Raw genomic sequence first — 20,111 nt, 5'->3', positions numbered from 1 at the left:
TTATCTTAATTTATTTTTGATTTATTTCTAGAGTATTAATTAAATTTTATGGTATTTTTAGTGAATTTTTCTGATTTTTATTTTATATGCACAATATTTTTTTTATTGATCTCACCTCGCTTATGTTAGTCACTAAGACTATGTTTGTATAAATGTTCACATACATTCAAATGCACCTATATCTCAATCTTTGTTAGTAGTACATGCCTCAAATTAAAGTACGTACTTATGGCCATTAACCTTAAGATTTGGATAACACACTGCAGTAAGATCTGGTTAGCCTAATTCATAAGCTTACAACATCAAAGAAACTTTTAATCCCCCCTTAAAAAGTGAGAACAGATGGAAAACAATTCACCTTTCATGACCAGTGAGAACAGATAAATGTTGAAATAACATACATAACAATGAAAAAAAAATAAATTGGATGTTCATCTATCAATGTTAATTTTTTTTTATCAACAAACACATTAATACATGAACATTACAAAACAATAATAATGAAACATAGAATGGGTTAAAACATGCTTTGGCGAACAAAAGACACTTCTAGAACTACATGAAAGAATCATTAAAATTGAAGAAGAAGGACTACCAGAGATATGAGAAAAATGATATGCCTTTGACTTTTGAGTGATAACAATTCTTAGTCTACAAAGCCACAAAGCATTGTTTTTTACATACCTGGAACAAAGAGGCTGAAGCAAGAAGTGAGAAACTCGTTTTTGAGTTTGAAGAACATGCACTCTCAAATCTCAATTGTGATTTCCCTTGGTAACCATAAAAAAAAAAATTCTCAATTGTGATGGGGATAAATTTATAATGAAAAATTTAATTGAAGTGAGTGAAGGTCCATGTTGTTTTTGAAGCATATATGATTTGAGGTTTGCCATGGTTGAGATGAAGAAGGGAGAAATAGAGAAAATTGTGTGAGTATTTAGAGATAGAGAACGTATGAAGGTTTTTTTGCTCTACTAACCCTTTTTATTTTCTAATATAGATTGATATTGATACTCTATATAAAAAACAATATTTTTTAGGAAGATTTTTTTAACAGAAACTATCTAACAAAGATACATAAAAACAAACAACCTAAATCCTAATCAAATCTAAAATTTAAAAAGGTACTAAATAAATATAGATAAAAACTATCAAAATTTAGCAAATCACAATAAAAACTCATAAAATTCTGAATTAATTAAAAATCCGAAAATTCAATAAAAATACCATAAAAATCAATTAATGCTCTAAAAATAAATTAAAAATAAATTAAGATTAAATCAAGAAATAAACAATCTAAATCCTAATCAAATCTAAAATTTAATGTGGCAAATAGGGCCAAGGTGGAAAAGCTGATGTGTAAATTATTAAATGAGAATTAATAGGTGGAAAAGCTGACGTGTAAATAATTAAGTGAGAATTAATCTGGGAGCGACACGTCACTAACTTGGCCTGTGAGAGCGACACGTCATGCTAGAAGTTGTTCTTTTCTAATATATATAGATTTTTTTTGATGCATCGGAAAATATTAAGAAATTATATTAAAATTACTTATAAAATTTATTCTAAAACCTAAATATTTAGTTATTAAATCTTAGTTATCACCTTATTTAGACATTACCTAAGGTGAAATCAGAGATGTTACAATCTTCGTGCAATTCCTGCAAATCCCTAGCCGCCGACCTTCTTCTTCCTCTTCCCCCAACTAGCCGCCACCTCCTACCTCTTCTTCTTTCTCCTTTCACACCACAAGTTTGTTCAGATCGCCCTTTGGGTATAATTGTTTGCCCTTTCTCTAGATCTATCCTTTGGTCCTTCCCTCCCTTTCTCCGGTAAGAGCTCCACCGTGAGTATTTCTTCCACCTCGCCTCCGATTTTGGATGCAAGGAGGAGGGCTTTTGGGTTTGGGTTCTGATAAGTGTCACATTTACGTGTTTTTCATTATCATTATAGTCACTTATTTGACATGTATGCTTGTATTGCTGATCATTTTATCCCCAAAGTAGCTTATTTAAAAAATATTTAGTTTTAGCATAAAAATAATATAAATATTATGCTTTTAATATTTAATGTCTTAACTCTGATGTCAAAATGAGCAAGAATGTGAAAAAATGAAATATACCCAAGACAAAAAAAACAAGAATGTGGAGAGACAGATAAAGCGCGTTGAAGAGATAGAAAGGGATGGTATTGCATTAAAAGGGTGGAGTTACAATTAGGGCCAAGAAAATTGAAAAGCCTAATGAACTAATGAGTTTTCGGGAAAACGTCTCCAGAAGGGTGGACAATGGCATTCTTGTACTCTCCAACTACGCCATCCATGAAAACTTGGTTGGGAGAGCATCCTTTAAGTTCGCAAGCTTCCACAAGGTGAGTTTCTCAATGTAATTTCTAAAAGCAACGGTGCGCCCATTGGTGACTGTGTTTTCAAGAAATGCAATGCTGGAACCCAGGTTTTTAAGACGAGTTTGGAGATGGGCATTCTTCTTTTCCTCGACTTGTAGAAGGACAACAACATGTTTCACCTCGTCCTTCGAGAGGGAGAGCTCCCCGACCATGAAGTCCTTTTTCTTCTTCAACTATGTGAGTTCCCTCGACGAGGGAATCATTTTCCTTCTCTAACTGAGAAAGGGAGGGAGCCTGAGATTGAAGGACCTCAATTTCTTGAGTGAGATTCTAGTTTTCATCTTCCAGGAGGTTCAATTGAAGGGCCAACTCATTATTTCGTTCAGAGCGACTTTGAAACCTAGAAGCCTTCTCAAACTAATGCTCAAAGGTTGGGAAAAAATCATTCTTGAAGGGATAGGCAGAACCTACAAATGACAAAGAACCGTGAGCCATTGAGTCCACGATAGTAAGGGGTATGGAACCCTAAGGAGCTCCACCAAGTGGGTTGTTGGAGATTAGGTTCTCCATAATGTTTAAGTGGGAAACGCTATGATGAAACTCGAAGTTCAACTTCTCAATTACTTCCGGCTTAAGAACCGAAATCCTGGCTATCTTATTTGGGGGCTCAAAAAGAGTGGAAGGGGAGTCCAAACCTTTTTTTGATCCAACCAAAGAAGAAGAGGAGGTTAGCAGAACGACTTCGATGATGAAGAACTCGATGGGACCAGCTTGAGCCTCAACGACCTCGTTTCTGGGGGGTAAAACTCGAGGGGTCGACCTCAACTCGAGTTGGAATGGCCTCATCCTCAACTTGATTGTTATCTGTAGTCTCTTCCAAAGACTTGGAGGGGTTGGGGTTGTTTCCATCATCATCTTTAGCCTGGTCTAGAGTAGGATAAGAGTCGATTCAGGCTTCAGAATCCAATACGGAAAGGTTACCTCGACGACCCTCTATACTAGTTCCTTGATTTCCACCCTCGATCCCTTCCAAGGTAGGGTGGGAATTGGGTTATATTCTTCTTCGTCATCCGAAAGGGTTATGTGCCTGGACAGTTCGTTGGCAGACTTAAAGAGGCCGAAAATTGCAAACTCTAGCTCATGATAACAAGTTCTCGAAGAATCTGGGAAGGAGGGTTTAAAAGATTGGAGAGTTTTAGAGGTTTTATGAGGCCTAGCAGCATAAGGAAGAATCGTTTGATGGAAAAATCGCACTTTATAGACTCAATAATTTAGAAATCCTTCATTATAAAGCGGCAACATTTTACTAAAAGGCACGTTAAAGCGGGAAATAAGGTGTCATTTCAATTTTACAGCCACGTACTGATCGGGACTTATTAGTTACGATCAGCCAAAAGGCTTAGCAACATTTTACACAGGCGAAAGAAGCGCTAATTACATCCTACGCAACAAACAAGCAAGGGCTGAAGGGATCTCAACAAAGCTCAGAAACTTGACATGTCAATAATGACACACCAAGCTTGGGGGCTCCTTTTCTGGTCACCTATTAAGCCATACGGCTCGACGGCATTGAGGTCGACCCACGAGGGTCTTCTCTTAAGCAGACACCATAAAGGCGGATAACAAGACCTGGTTCAAGAATGGGCCACCTTGGATCAACTTGCAAAGTGTTCGAGCGACCTGAAAAATGGTCAAGATAAACTACATAAGCAGGCTGCACCAAGCCAACTATGCACTCAGAAGCTTCCTTTAAAGGGTTTCCCTTACACTTGTAGAGATTTCGAACACATACACTAAGACTATAAATATAGGTTTCTTCATTCATTTATGTAACATGCTATTCATTCTTAGCATTTAATGAGTTCTTCTAAGACTCATGGATTCTCTATTTGCTCATTTGCTGACTTAAGCGTTAGAGTGTCTTTTACAAGTATCCCTTACGCTCGAGTCCAGCACCACCACACTCTCAGACAAAAGCCACGATTATATTCCGCCACCGAGCACGATAAGAGAAACAATTCACAATCTGGGAAGAACTGAAATATTTAACGATAAGGTTAATTCTCAATGAAATTAACAAATTATTTTAAATATAAATTAATCACACTATTTATGATCAAATGAAATAAATATTAATTATTATTTAATTAAAAAATTTAAATTAGATTATTATTTCTTGTTAGTCATCAAATTAATTTATATCTTAAGAAATAATTATATATAGTTAAAATATTAATTTTAAAAACTAATTTCTATATCCATTTAGATTTATATATATATATATTAGTAAGTTGATTTAGAAATTATTTATAATAATAAATTCAAAAATTAAGGACAATTAATGATATTATTTATTATTACATATATTAGTTATTAAATTAATTTTATAACGATAAATTAGTACGTTGATAGTGAGACGATAAATTAGTCTCAAAACTATCGATTATGGGATACCTTAATTAACACACGAAAAATTAAAAAGTTTACTAACAAAAATATTAATGATAATTGTTAAATTAAATTTTCATATATTGATATATTTAGTTATTTTTTAATATTATCAAATATATTAATTGAGAACTATTTTTGGTGAATAATTACAAATGAAACATTTGTTGCAAATATAAAAAAGTTAATTGGACTCAAACATGATTACCTAAATAAAAAAAACTTAATTGGGCAAGAGTGAAAATACAAAAATCATTGGGGGGCAAAGTTAAGGTTGTTCTAGACACGTGTCATGATGTGGTAGTGCTACCTGCTGCGTTCTTACTCCAACACAAGTCCTAGGTTTATTTATAAGTAACGTTAACTTCGCAGCTGCTTTCTCTCTTTTCTCTCTTTGCTGCTCCTCCTCCTCTCTTCTTCCATCGCATTCCAACGCCGCAATCTCAATCTCATTCTCATTTCACTCCACCGGTACTCTCTCTCACTCTATCACATACCCTTTAATCTCTCTCACTCACATGCATGTTCAATTCTCACACTTCAATGTAGCTTCCTTTACTTCATCATATGTACTCAGCTGCTTTTGAAGTTGTAGTAAATTTATTTTTGCTGCAGCTGTTTCAATGTTTGTTTTTGTTTTTTTTTACTAATTCTTGTGTGCTGCTTGATTGGTTTAATTATAATTTGGTGTGCATTTAAGCTGATTTTTTTTTTCTTAGCTGGGTGGTGGTGTTTTGAATTTTAGAATAGTAGTGGTGTTATGAGATTTTGGACTTCTTCTTGATTTTCTTGTAATTGGATGGGCTCATGGGCATTTAGATTATTGGGTCTATGAGAATTATTTGTATGGTTGAAGTTTGGAATGTATTAGTACTGCTCTCTTTGATCATTTCAAATTCTTTTGCTGTTAGGAACTTGTTGCATGTTAATCAACAAGTTTCAATTGTAATTGGAATTGACTTGGCTGGTAAAGATATGTTTGAAATTTGAAACTTAGATTGTGTAACCTGTTATGTGCAAGAGGAAAATAGATATATGTCTGACTCTGATCAATTCTATGAAGTTCAGTCAGTAGAATGTGAAATTGAATTTAGTTGTAGCTTTTAGATTTTTGAATACACCATATAGACTTCGGTTTTGCAGTATAATGAGGATTATGTTTGAATTATACTATTTCACAATTCAGGTCTCTGTTCTGATTTTGTGATGGTACTTAATTAACTCGGTGTGTGTTTGGATCAGCATTAGAAAAATTGATTCTAGACAGAATTCATTCTAGTAAAATTGAGGTTAATGTGAGTGAAAATGGTCTGGTTTATGTTTGGATACCTCATACCTTTATGAAAAAAATGGTTTTTTAGGGTAATGTTATGAAATTCAGTTGTAGAATCTCAGATTTGATTATGTTTAATGCAGAAGCAACTATTTGTTGTGGCAAGTGGATCCAATTCTTGATCCTTGAAATCAATTTTACTCATTCACTCAAACATCATTTCAACTGGTTAAAATTGCTTTTAATCAAATAGAATTTGATTCTGCTTTCTAAACATGCTCTCACTGTTAAACTTAGTACTGTGCTTTCAAATGAAAATGTTTGATATCTACCTCTAGATTAGTATATGCCTGTAAGACAACGGTGGGGCTAGAACCCTGTAACATTATAATGTAAGTGATATCTTCTGGAATTTTGGATTTTATACTTGATGTGTGCATATCAGTTGCTATTTTATTATTTTAGCTGTTTATATTATCAACAGAATTTGAATTGTTTTGAATTTACTTGTGACCTTGAACATTCTGAATTTGAACAGGCAAACTTTGAAGGGATAATCTGATGGCCCTGCTGGTCTGTTCCTAGAAAATTATAGAGTAAGCCAAAGTTATCTTTGAAAGTTGCAAAGATAAGGAGAAGGTGGAATAGAAAGGTTTGAGCGACATGGGTAACAGTGACAAGCCTACTGTTAAGGTTGAGCCCTTTGTGGATGAACCAATTAACCCTACCAAAGCCTTTGAGGACACAGAGGTTGATATACTGAATTGGACAAATAAGGGTGATATCGCTTCTAACAAAAATGAGGACCCTGATGCAACTGAATATTCAAGCTCATTTGCCGATACAACATCTGAAGCTGAAAATGATGCTAGATTGAGTGATGTTGAAGTGGAATCAGAGCTAAATGAAAGTGACTTGGAGGATAGTTTTGGTGCTATATTCCCCATAAGGTGATTTCTATTCCAGAGCAGTAAATTTTAATCATTTTGCATGGAAATAGATTTACAATAGATATCTAAACAAAGCACCAGGTCTTGCATGATTGTTGACAAATGATTTAAGTTACTAATGAAAAGTGAAAACCATGTTATGCATGCTCAAATTAGACAGTTAAGAGATAGTTAAATCATAATCTTATCATATTAGGAGTACTTTAGTAATGATTCTTAGATGAGGTTAAAATTTATGGAATTTGTTAATTTTCAATTGTATATTGTATGTGAGTGGATGTTTGAATACACAGTAAATTTTCACGAGGAGAATTGGTTCTGAGAGAAGCTACTCCTAGTAGTTTTTTCCTAGTAGCTTTTGTAGTAGCAGAATTTATTATGGAAGATCTGAATGTGAATCCAAACATGCTATAAGTGGTTTGATATTTCAGTAAAAGAGCGGCTTATGTCCTATAATATTGCATGTACTTCAGTTTCTATTGTTGAATCAGTTAACCGTTTATCACTTAACTCTTAAGGTAAGAATTTTGGCTCGACATCTAGCAGAGTTTACATCTAGCAGAGTTTAATACAGGAAAATCTGTTATCATTATTTGTGTGGTCTGTCATCATTATTTCCTTTTTTTGTTTCTCTCTATGCTAATCAATAATCATCAACTGACAGTGTTATACCACTATACCTAGTTAGTTCGTGCTTAATGGTGAAGGCATGTTCATAAATTTTTGTGCTTATTACGATAAAATAGTTCTCATTATGAAGTTATTTATGCATATTAATCTTCTGTGTAGCTCTAAGAAGATGAAGTTGTCAGATCATTGGAAGAACTTCATACAACCTATAAGATGGCGTTGCAAATGGGTGGAACTGAAACTTAAGCAATTTGAGTCACAAGCATTAAAATATAGTGAAGAGCTTGCAGAATATGATAAGAGAAAACATGGGAAACCTGATCATTTCACCTTGGAAGAGAAAGGTTCAAAGTCATTTCCATTTTTGAATGATGTGTATAGAAGTAAGGCCAGAAAGAGAAGGAAAAGAAAGAGAGTTGAGGAAACACCTGATTTGGCATCATATACATCGCATCATGTTCTTTTCTCCTATCTCGGTACAACTACAAACTTCTATTTACTCATTTATTTCAATACTTCATTTTCATATATTACCCAATTGTCTACGAACTGCTTCTCCATGCTTCAGAGAAGTGTGTGACTTTTTCCGTACATGTATTATAGAGAATAAGAAGTCTGATGCTGATGGCGCTTTGGCTGATGATTTTGATAATCCAGGTTAGAAATTCTGCTGTGTAATGATACCTAACCTTTTACCTTGTTACTGCATAACATCGTAAGTCCTTGGTACCGTACTACCGTTTGCATCTCTTGCATTAATCATTTATTGAACTGCATTATGTTAGTGGTTAGTGTCTGTTAATTTATCATCTATTTTATTCATATTTGACAGTTGTGATCTGCTTTTCATTATGCTTCATAATCACATTTTGACTTCTATCTAACGCATGGCAATTTTTATTCACACTCTTTTGTTATAGTGATCAAAGAGGCATGTGAAGATTCAACAGATAGAGTAGGCGATGATGACGAACAATCTTTCTTTGAGTTTAGTGAGGCTGATGCTTCCTTGGAGCAGATACTTTGGTCAATTGACCTCATGCAGTCTAGAGTCCACAAGATGAAAAACGATGTCGATGCGATCATGACCACAAATGCTTCCAAGATTTCTCCATATGAGAATTATTGCTTTCGTTATGATGATGAGGGTAGTAGCTCTGCTCGGAGTCCTATGAACTCTGGAGAGATTGGAGACACAGCATCTGTTGGGGGTGTCTATAATTCAACTCAGCATGCACCTGAGTTTGATTTTGGAGACTTCATGATGGCTGAAAGTACTGTTTCAGGTTATGGAAAAGTTGCAACTGTTCCTGATATAATAGAGAGCACTGTGGGCTTATTGTCTTCTGCTGATGTTACCCTCCACCAGGACTTCGTTGGGGACTCATGTGAAGATGTAAGTTTTCTCAAATCATATATTACACCTTCCAACGATCAATTTCTATAGGTTTCTTACCCGTTAGTTTGTGTTTACATACCAGTAGAGTGCAACTTGAATAGACTTTCATCCCAATCCATAAAGGAGTTCTATTCACTTTTTGTGTGGAAATGAGCGCTAATGTCCATTTGCTCGGATGCCAATGGGTATTCAAACCTATCTATGCAAATCAAATATGACCTTTCTGTGTCTTTAGATTGATAGTTAATAATGTAAAAAGAAGTTGGTAAGAATATCTTCACTTTTGACATGGATGATGGCAGATGGTCAGGGACGGACCTACATTGTGAGGAAATGGGGCAGTTGTCCCCCAAAGAAAACATTTCCTTATTAGAATATTATTTAAATGTTATTTTCTCTCCAATTTTTTTTATACTGCCTCTTCCACTTACTGGCTGTTAGTTTTGCAAAATGTGTTATATTTCCGTCCCCTCTTAGCTAACTTTTCTGGTTCCGCCCCTGCAGATGGTAGACAATGTATTGATGCACGAGGTAGCTGAGACTGTGGAACACACCTTCAAAGATGCAAGTCATGTTGTGAAGGTTGAGGACATGGTGAAAATTGAAGAGGAAGAAAGCGTGCCTCCTGTTTCTCAAGAGGAATCTACTCTCAAGCCCTGTGTGAATAGAGATGTTAACCTCCCCAAGAATAAAGGAAAGCGTGGGGAGCGAAAAGGAAAAGCTGGTTCAGGTAGTTGGAGCATGAAAGGTTCTGGGGAATCTGATAACCCCTGAATAAGACTTCTCAATACAAAATAATTTGAAGCTCATGTTCCCCTTTTCTAAAGTTGTCATAAGATTTTAGATCATAGTGAATAAGTATTATAGAGTCGTTTCTAGAGGGACCCTATAGTGAACACCCTCATTTTCAATTTGATCCTTTGCCTAAAGTATTTGAATTTACGGGGAAGCCTTGGCGCATCGGTAAAAAGTTGTTGCCATGTGACTTGGATTCAAGGCTGTTTCGGTACAACCTTTTTCTAGACCCTGCGCATGTAGGAGCTTTGTGCACTGGGCTGCCCCCTTTTTTTACCTAAAATATTTGAATTTTGTCCTTACATGTACAATTATGTGTTGTTTGGATTAAAATGTTATATCTTTTGTCCCTTTGCATGACATCGCTTTTGATTCGATTCTTATAGTTCTGATTAGACTGGTTCATGGTTCAGTTCAAGCAGAGAATGGAACCGCACCAGACCGAAAAAGCAGTGTAGGAGAACTGAACTGGTTGTAGTGTGGGCGAACTGAACGTAACTGTTTCTTAGATTCAGTGAACCGGTTTTGATTTGGTGAATCGGTTGTCTTCCAAACCGGTTTTACATGGGTAAAATGCATCTTAGAGCAAGCATATTATTATGATATATCCCAGTAACTATCAAAGCTTTCTGATTGTATAGAAGGCTAATTTCTGGTGAGCTTATGGATTTTGGGCCACATGCAGTTTATTTTTCATCATTTATAGTTTTATTGATTTTACTTTTATTTCCAAACTGTTATTTAGCTTCTATAATATTCCGAGTAGTATGATGATGACACTTGTTGGCTCTCATTATCCTAAAGGGGAATCCTAATTAAAAATTTTAAGGAAGATGAATGAGAAAGGAACCAGAATATTGGCAATTGCCTCATTTTATTTTGTTCTTAGGATTTCTTAACTTAGATCTTAGTGTTCTTCCTTGTTAGGAATTATCTTCCTAACAATTGGTGTTTCCATCTTTGTTTTCATTCGTCTACATTGACTCCACCATGTATTCAACATCATCATCTCTTTTACACTACCCCAACCTGCTTCAACCTATTCTCCCCAATTCTGTTTCTTCTTATATTTTTATGTATGTTGATATCTGGGGTCCTATGTCTTCCTTATGCCAATGGTTTTAGATTCTTTTGTACTATTGTTGATGACAAGTCAAGGTTCACTTGGGTAAGGCTCATGAAATCCAAGTCAGGAACTAGGGGCCACCTAGTCAGTTTTGTTGCTTTCATACAAACAATATTTAACATTCAAATTTAAGCCATAAGGTCAGACAATGGTTTAGAGTTTTCTATGCCTGAAGTTTACAATGCCAAGGGCATTATTCATCAATTGTCATGAGTTGAAACCCCTAAATAAAATGGAGTGGTTGAAAGAAAACACCAGCATATATTGGACATAGCTATAGATCCCTCATGTTCTATTATCATCTTCCTAGCTATTCCTTTTTTTTTATCCCATGCTATCATACATGCTGTCCATATATTAATATTTTGCCTACTACTAAAAGCTAAATAAATTTCTCCATTTTATATACTTCATAATCAGAATGCTGACATTGATTCCCCAAAATTTATGCTATGCCACTACCATTACTGCTCACAAAACCAAATTCCAATCTAGTGCTAGGAAATGTGTAGTTTTGGGATTTAGGGAGGGAACAAAGGGATATCAACTTCTTGATCTACACATTAGGGAAACTTTACTTTCCAGGCATGTTGTATTCTATGGGAATGTGTTTCCTTACAAAGTTATAAATGGAACTTATACCAGTGAGAATTTAATTACCAATTTACCATCACTTTCTTTGGTTACATCTCATAGTAGCCAAACTTCTTTTCCTATCCTTCATATTGTTTCCACATCTCCTCCTACAAGTGATGATTTAACCATACCCCCTTCACCTTCAATATCTGCTCCTCATCAAACCACAGAAACTCGTATCTCAACCTTACAAGACTGATGGTCACAAATCACTTTCCCTGTTTATCTCCCAAATGACTGAACCTAGGACCTTTAACCAAGTTGTGAAACATTGAGTGTTCGAGGTCATGCCATGGATCAGGAACTTAAAGCATTGGAACAAACAAACACTTGATTCTTACTACTTTACATGCTGGAAAATAACTATTGTGGGGTTAAAAACTAAAAAGAGATGGTAGTATTGAGAGGTATAAGTCATGTTTGGTATCAAAGAGATACACACAAAAGCAAGGTCTTGATTACTTTGAAACTTTTTCACCGGTTGTGAATTAACTGCAGTCAGGTTGGTCCTCTCTATAGCTACTTCCAAGGGATGGTTTTTGCATCAATTGGATGTTAATAGTGTTTTCTTGAATGGGAATCTTCATGCAGAAGTTTAAATGCTTGTACCTCTTGGCATAACACTACTCAACCTGATCAAGTATGCAAACTAGTGAAGTCTCTCAATGGTCTAAAGTAGGTTTAGTTGACAATGAAATTTCAAGCTAACCTCCGCTCTTCTATCTTTGGGATATGTGCAGTGAAAATATGATTACTCTTTGTTTGTTAGAAGTTAAAGCTGTCAATTCTCACATTGCAATCCTCTTGTTTATGTGGATGATATTGTACTCACAGTTGATGATTTGGAAGACATTCAGGCTCTCAAAATACTCGTGGATCAGAAATTTAAAAGGAATTAAAGATCTTTTGGACCACTTAATTTTTTTCTAGGCCTTGATGTAGCAAGATCTAAGCTAGGCATTGTTCTATCTCAAAGTATGCCCTTGAGAGTTAATATGTGATGCAAGCTTGTTAGGATGTAACCCTGCTTCTACACCAATGCTAACCGGTCCAAGTTTAGACAAGATAAAGGCTCTCCCTATGACAACCCAAAGGCATACATGAGGCTTATATCCAGGCTTCTCTACCTTACAAACACAAGGAAAAAATTGTGTTTTGCAGTCACTATAAGTTGCTCAGCCTATGCAGACACATTTTGAAGCTACAACTCGAATTCTAAGATACTTCAAAGGTTGTCAAGGGACTATTCTTCCCTGCAAGTTCTGATTTCAAACTCAAAGTGTTCAATGATTCAGATTGGGCATCTTGTCCTGATTGAAGGAAGTCACTTACTGGTTTTAATGTTTTCTATGACTCTTCTGTCATCAACTTGAAATCAAAAAAGCAAAAGACCATTTTCGGGTCATCTTCAGAGGCTGAGTACAGATCTCTAGCCAGAACCACTTTTGAAATACAATGATTTTATATTTGCTGCATGATCTTCAACAACCAACACCTCCACATAGAGATTGACCGCCATCTAAGCAGACACAAGGATGACACAATCCATTTGATGTCAATTCTTCCATCTGCTGCACAATTGGCTGACTTGCACACAAAAGCTCTTCATCTTCCTCTTTTCAATGCCCTTGTATCCAAACTAGTAGTGACCTAAAGTAGTTTAGTTGATAGTTGCAAAGAAGGAAGTTAGTTGTTAACTTTCCTATCCTATCTCACTTGTATACAAGCAGAATACTACTCAATTCAATAACAACAAATTTTTACATTTTACCAATTATAGAACTTATCAGTTGGTTTGGTTTGTGATCATTATTTTCTTTTTTAAGTCCATTATATTAATTTGTACCTCCCTATGCTAATCATCAATTGACAGTGTTATACTACCACTACACCTAGTTAGTAAGTGTTTAATTGGCATGCGGCTCATTAAAGGTTTAGTGAGTGATTAGATTGTAAGAGATAATGACCCACCAAAACTTAAATTACTAAACAGAGAGATTGCATGTAAATATTTCATGCACGCATCATGATATCTTAGCAGTGCTAGCCAACTAATCTATTTGATATTAATTTTGCATGACACATGAACCTTCAAGTTGTCGGTTTTTATAATGATCATGTCAAATCTAGTTGATAAATTTGAGCCTCATCTTACGTTTATTCAAAGCTCTATTTTTGGCTTAATTAGATCAATTCATTGTCATGGACTCATGGCAATGAGAGATATAAAATTTTACCACACGATCAAGTTATAGAAACCAAAGAGAAAATATAGCCACATTTTATTCCATTAATGATATACTAGATGTTAAACCCGTGCGTTGGGCGGATATATATTAAATTTGTTTTAGTAAAATGATATATATTTTAAAACATAGATGAAATGCTAAGAGTTATAAAATAGTAAGTTAAAATAGTAATTGTGTCAATACTTATATTATTTGCTAATAATGGCATAAAAATAGAACTAACAATAAATCATGCAACTAACTTACTTTTTCATAGTACATAAATATAAAATGTTTAAAAAAATTAATTCATTAATAAGGATTTTTAGAAATAAAAAATATACTGTAACTTTTATATTATTAATTTACTAAATATATACAAAAAAATATACATTTCATCAAATGTTATGAATATTTGTAGATTATATAGATAAACACATTTATAGATAGTAAACATGTATTATATGTTTGTTATGTAAACATACATTTTAAATGTGTTATATAAACATGCATATTATCATTCTTGAATTGGAATACCTAGACTTTATGAGAAAATCTAGAACTGTCTAAATATTTTGAATTGCTATTTATAAATATGGTAAATATATGTAAAAAAGACTAAATATGGAAATCGAATGAAAGGTTTTACATTTATAATATGAGCAATTTTTATCAAACTATAAATGAGTCCTCTAATGAAGAGCGCAAGAAATAAAATATTAATTTTTTTCGACCAATAAAGCACTTTCATCCCTGGTAAAAGGTTTTTTTTTTGTTTGAATCGACTTATTACTGACGATCTGTGTGGTCAACAACTTAGCAACGACTGATGGCATATAACAACGTTTATGACCAATGCTAAGTTATCGACCACTTTTCAAAATCCATTTGATTGTCATATTTGTAACCTACAGTTTAAAATTGCGTAGATGACATGAAATGAGATATGTGTCAATGTGGCAGCTCGACATCTTAGCTTCAGATTTAATAAATTACTAAAATATGACACGCGCAATGCGTGGACATATAATTACTTTTTAAGATTGTTGAGAGATTAATAATAATAATAATAATAATAATAATAATAATAATAATAATAATAATAATAATAATAATAATAATAATAATAATAATAATATGACAGGTCAGAATGTGAGGGGTCGATGATCAATTTGAGATAACTGAATTCAATGAGTTAGGAATCACATTATTTAAAGAGCATTGGAGATGAATTGACACGTCATTTAAAAATATGATGTGCCAAGCAAGAAGTAAGAAATAAGAGTTATGTTGTCAACGCTACAATATACACATAAGAATAAATATATTATAATAGATTTCACTGTCTCTGTCACGCACACAAGATGTGATGAAACTAGTTAAGCCTTGAAAGAGTATTCGATGCGAAAGAGCAAAGAAAGAGTGATCGCAGTTGAATTATGTAGGGTTTTTTTGTGTCGTGAAAGGTAGACTAAAAGTGTGATGCCTTAAGGTTTTGGGTGAAAGATATAGTGTCCAATTCACTTGTGGTTTGCTCTTATTAGCCCAATGTGATGATCTCTTGAAATTTTCAATTTTACGGTTAAAAAAAAGAAATAGAAAATAGACAATGTATCTAAGAAGACAATCGAAAAAATAGAAAAAAAGTAATTGTACAAAATATAATTTCATAGGTGGCTTCTAGGGTGAAAGAGCAATATAGGTCTTTCATTCATGAAAGAGCAAAATGACCTGGTATAGCAAGTCACCTTAACATGTTGAGAAAAAATTAAAATACAATTTGTTTCAATTACTAGAATATTCCCACCTCCCCCTTCCCCACCACCCCCAGCTTCCCCACCATTTCTCTCTTCCCCAACCTACTGCTGCTAGATACATGAACTGTGGACAAGTGCTGGTGAGCTTTGAACAACACGTTAAACTGGTTGGAGTGGTGCAGGTTGGGGGATACTCGTATTGTGGCTTGGTGGAGTGACCTTTGTGTTTTGGCTTTGGGCATTTTGGTGGTGCGTGCTCCACTTGATCTGAAAAGTTTGCTGAATTGATCTTGATGGTGGGATTTAGCGCGGGGAATCTGATTGAGTGGAGATGGTGGTAGCCTAGTAGGGATCACAACCCTGTCTATTGTTTGGTGGCCATATGGTGATTTGATTTACCTGTTCACTCTTTGAACCTTGTGCGTGGGTCTATTTTGGGGTTTAGCAGCAGAGTTGGGTGGTCGATGGGGCGGAGGAACTTGGGGGTTTTGCAGCGAGGTGGCGACTGGGTGACTAGAGGTGGTAACAACGACATTGTTGGGTAGGAGTAGTACTGATGCTGACGTCTATGTTAGTGGTTATGGTGAAGCTTGGTGTTAACTCCTCATAAATGATATTAAAACCTATTTCATGATATTAAACACTTATCACTTAACATTTTTTACATAATTTAAATATTTCAAATTAACTTAATAATTTTCATAATTTAATTGTTTACAATTATTTCTATGCTAATAATTAAATTTGAGTAAAATTAGTTATTTATTCAAAAAAAACTATAATAATATTTATTGAAATGTTTAACACAATTTTTTTATATTTATAATTAAAAAATATTTTAATTTTTATATAGTTAAACTATAATACATTTTATACAATTAAAAAATATTGTAAGGTTGCACGGGTATAAATGTATAATATCTAGTTTTCTAGGTATTTTATCTATTTATAAGTTTGCGCGTTAATTTTATTTATTTATGCTTTCTTGCAAACCTTATTTTGTATGTATTTTTGCCGCTACACTTGATTTATCTGATCTATATATGTTTGCATGTTTCTCTTTTTTAATATTTTATCGTTTGGTTGTCTTTCCTTCAAATTATAAATATTATTTTGAAACTTTAATTGATTAGTAATTCTTCTGGTCCGGATTCGATCCCTTCTGAGGTAAAAAATAATATCTTTGTAGCTAGGGACATCACTACCGTATTCCAAGCCAGATTTGTCATGTGGGGTCCCTTTCCCCCGTGGAGACTAGTGGCCAAAGGAACAAAAATAATTTGAATAGTAATTAACATATTCTTATAGGTGTAAATTTATCTTTAACTTACTCTTTGATCCAAATCCAAAGAACTTACGAGAGGTGTAAAAAATCTCAATTTTTTTTAAAGTTAAATTTACTATTTGCTACGGTTTGAATTGCCGCTAGAAATCAATTTGTTTTTTCTCGACCTTTGCCCATAGAAGGACAAGTATACTTGAACTTGTAATTGGCAGTGGTTTTAACCGCCGCGAAATGGTAATTCCTTTGAGCGGCATTTGTTCCGGCAGTTTCCTTAGCGGCAGCTGTAATCACGTTAGTTTGGAAACCGCCACGAGAGGCATTATACAGTGATTTAATCGTCGCAGAATGTCTCAAGGTCAACATCCTACTGTATTCACCTACAAAACTAATGAAGTATTTATTCACCCCAAAGAAGGGACTTCAAATGGTCCACAAATATCTGAATGCACAACTTTTAATACATCTTTAGCCCTCATTCCAAAGAGTGACCGAAAAGCATTTCTGGTTTGCTTTGCGTTGTTGTCTAAATGACCATATAAAAAGTTTGTGTTAAATCACTCTAGTCCTAAATGGATCAATGATATTTAAGATAAATAAATAAAGGCTTATATATGGTCGGAGTCCCTGAGATTGTAAAAGGAATCATATTGAGCCCTTGAAAAAAATTCTTTGAAATGACATCCCAATGTTTTTTTAAATTGAATTGGATCTAAAATGTGTTTTACCATGATGTGACACAAATTTTGCACAACCACTTTCGCCACGTAAGTTTCACTAATCCTATGTGTATTATTTTTTATCTTACATGTCATTTTTATTTTTATTTCACCCCTCTTTTTCCTTCACCATATTCTTCCTCCTCCTCCTCCTCCTCCATAAGCTTCGGATTCCGGTCAACACCATATCTAAGGACCCAACATGACCAAAACCAATAAGATTCTAAATAGGCAAAGGCCATCTCTATAATAAAACGGTTTTATAACAGAGGCTTGACCTGTGGGGGTCTCTCCTTTTAGGGCATTTCCCTTTTTTTCTTTTTAGTTTCTTGATTCAGTGGCATGTTCAAGGGTCGTTTATCAGGAAGAGATGGAGCGGCTTTTCCAATTCTCATGAGATGATGGAACAACTTTTTAGTTTTATTTTGAAATGAAAGACTTTATCTTTGATTTTGTTTTCCTCCATCTGCGAGCATTGGATTTCTCTAGATTGGAGAGGAGGAGGAAGGGGTAGAAGGGGGAGGAAGAAGTGTGTAAGACCCTAGTTTTTAAGATAGGTTAAATAATTATTTTCTTATTCACGTCAAGTTTTCCGATGTAACGTGAATGGAACTCGATCAAGTATCTGCTGTATTGGACAACTTTATGAAGAGAAAGTTCAGGAAATGACTAAAGATGGTACCATAGACAGTTTAAGTTATAGTTCGAGCCATTTCAACACCCGACTTATGTCGAGAGTGTCTGAAAAAAGGCAATTTATGCTTCTAGAGCACTGTTTACGCGAAATTCAAAATCGTTACAAGAATATGAACCTTCGAGTATTTTTCCCATGCTAGTGTTTCGCTACGGAACTCTGGATTGTTCACACGATAGGTTTGGCTTCACGGAAGTCCGTCGAAGCTAGGCTATAATCTCTCGGGGACTTTAATTAAGACCCTTAATGAAACGTTTTTCTATTCAAAGCTTTTAACGAAGTTCTCATCCGCGTGGTCACAATTCTTTTAGCAATTGCGACATTTCTTCAGAAGAAAGTTTCTTCATCCGCCGTCAACTGCAAAAAGTAGTTTTCCGACGTATTTTGGCCTATACTGCGTTTTTATCGTTTTCTTCAATTCTGAGAACTTCATTTTGAGTTCTAGCATTCTGTCGCCAGATATTCACTTCTTATCGTTAGACGAAAGTACCAGAACGACCGGTTTCGAAAAACATCGAAGTTTGCTTTTTCAGCGTCCGCTATAAAAGGGCGGGAAATGAGATACGGGAAATGAGAAAATATCTCATTTCCCACCCAACAAGAGAGAGAGCCGCAGGTTAGAGAGAGAGAGAGAGAGAGGGAGGAGAGTTCTTCGTCGATTCTTGTCCGATCGACCCGATTTCAGTTTATGTGGATCGACAACGAGGTATTCTAGCTATTCCATAACTTTGTTTTTCACTTTCTGTAACTTTAAACCATGTCTTTCTGTGCTCAAAGTTTTGAGCATTTTCCAAAACTATCTTTTTAATTCGATTTTTCTTTAGATCTACCTTCTACTACTACCCAACAAGCTATATTCCTCGCCGATGCGCGCCGATTTTGATCGAGTCGCCGTAGATCAGAAAAACTGTGGAAATACCCATATTCACCAAAGTTCCGCATTTTGAACCAAAAATTCATGACTTAACCTAGTGCCTTTAGAATTAGTTGCTATAAACGCTATGATCTAGGACCCTATCAAATTTGTTTTCAAAAATTTTAACTTTGAGTTTTGAGCTTAAAGTTTGGACCCAAAAGCACCTAGTAGCATAGCAATTTCTAAAAATTTTCCGAGTATTGATTTACCCTAGTTATACCCCTAGATTACCAGTAATTAAGTTAGATCTAAGAAAAAGCGTCGAAACGCAATTTCAAGGGAGTTTTGGGGTTTGGGGGAGTTTTTATTTTTTGTAAAAACTTGTCTTTTGTCCTAGATTCTCATACACTGAAACTTCTAAAGTTTCGTCGGACGTTAGTTGAAATTGTTTAAGTTCTTTGGATAGATTTTGAATGAGTAATGTTTTTTTTACTCAAGATTTGAGCTTGGGAACTTCTGGAGCTGCTGAGGAATAGCTTGAGGATTGTGAAGCTGAAAGAGATAGAGGTGAGGGCAACTTACTCTACTAGATAATGAATTAGGCGTCGATAACTTCGACTTGTTGATTTGATTGTTTGATATTTGATTGATCTGAATTGGAAAATGTTTTCTGAGGCTTATGCTGTTGATAAAACTTGAGACTTGTGTCTCCAAATTTCTGGGGCTTCGGTCGACATATGTGTATAAGCTTTAGTTGTTCTATGATTGATGTTGACTAAATCACATGCTTTATGTGCTAAGTGACTAATTGTAGACTATATGATATGTTTGAATATGCGTTATTGGATTGTACTAATTGATTGTGCAATTATTTATTCATATATTGTGATATCGTCGGAGTGTGGGTAATGAGAGTTTATGCCATGCTAGTGACGTAAAACTATTAAGAGAATGATCATTAGGTCGGACCAA

General features: G+C 34.7%; 1 protein-coding gene across 1 annotated transcript; it reads left to right on the top strand.

Annotated features, from left to right (window-relative positions):
• Window positions 1-5,118: 5,118 nt before the first annotated feature.
• LOC130714799 (uncharacterized) lies at window positions 5,119-10,201 on the top strand. The gene is made up of 6 exons (XM_057564747.1): window positions 5,119-5,265; window positions 6,606-7,017; window positions 7,807-8,123; window positions 8,251-8,304; window positions 8,568-9,043; window positions 9,551-10,201. The coding sequence occupies exons 2-6, from the start codon at window positions 6,731-6,733 to the stop codon at window positions 9,818-9,820; spliced, it is 1,404 nt and encodes a 467-aa protein (XP_057420730.1). The 5' UTR covers window positions 5,119-5,265; window positions 6,606-6,730; the 3' UTR covers window positions 9,821-10,201.
• Window positions 10,202-20,111: the final 9,910 nt, after the last annotated feature.

This window comes from Lotus japonicus, chromosome 4 (genome assembly GCF_012489685.1).
Source record: "Lotus japonicus ecotype B-129 chromosome 4, LjGifu_v1.2".
Taxonomy (NCBI): Eukaryota; Viridiplantae; Streptophyta; class Magnoliopsida; order Fabales; family Fabaceae; genus Lotus; species Lotus japonicus.
The sequence above is the reverse complement of the archived record's forward strand: the minus strand, read 5'-3'. Positions and strand labels throughout refer to the sequence as shown.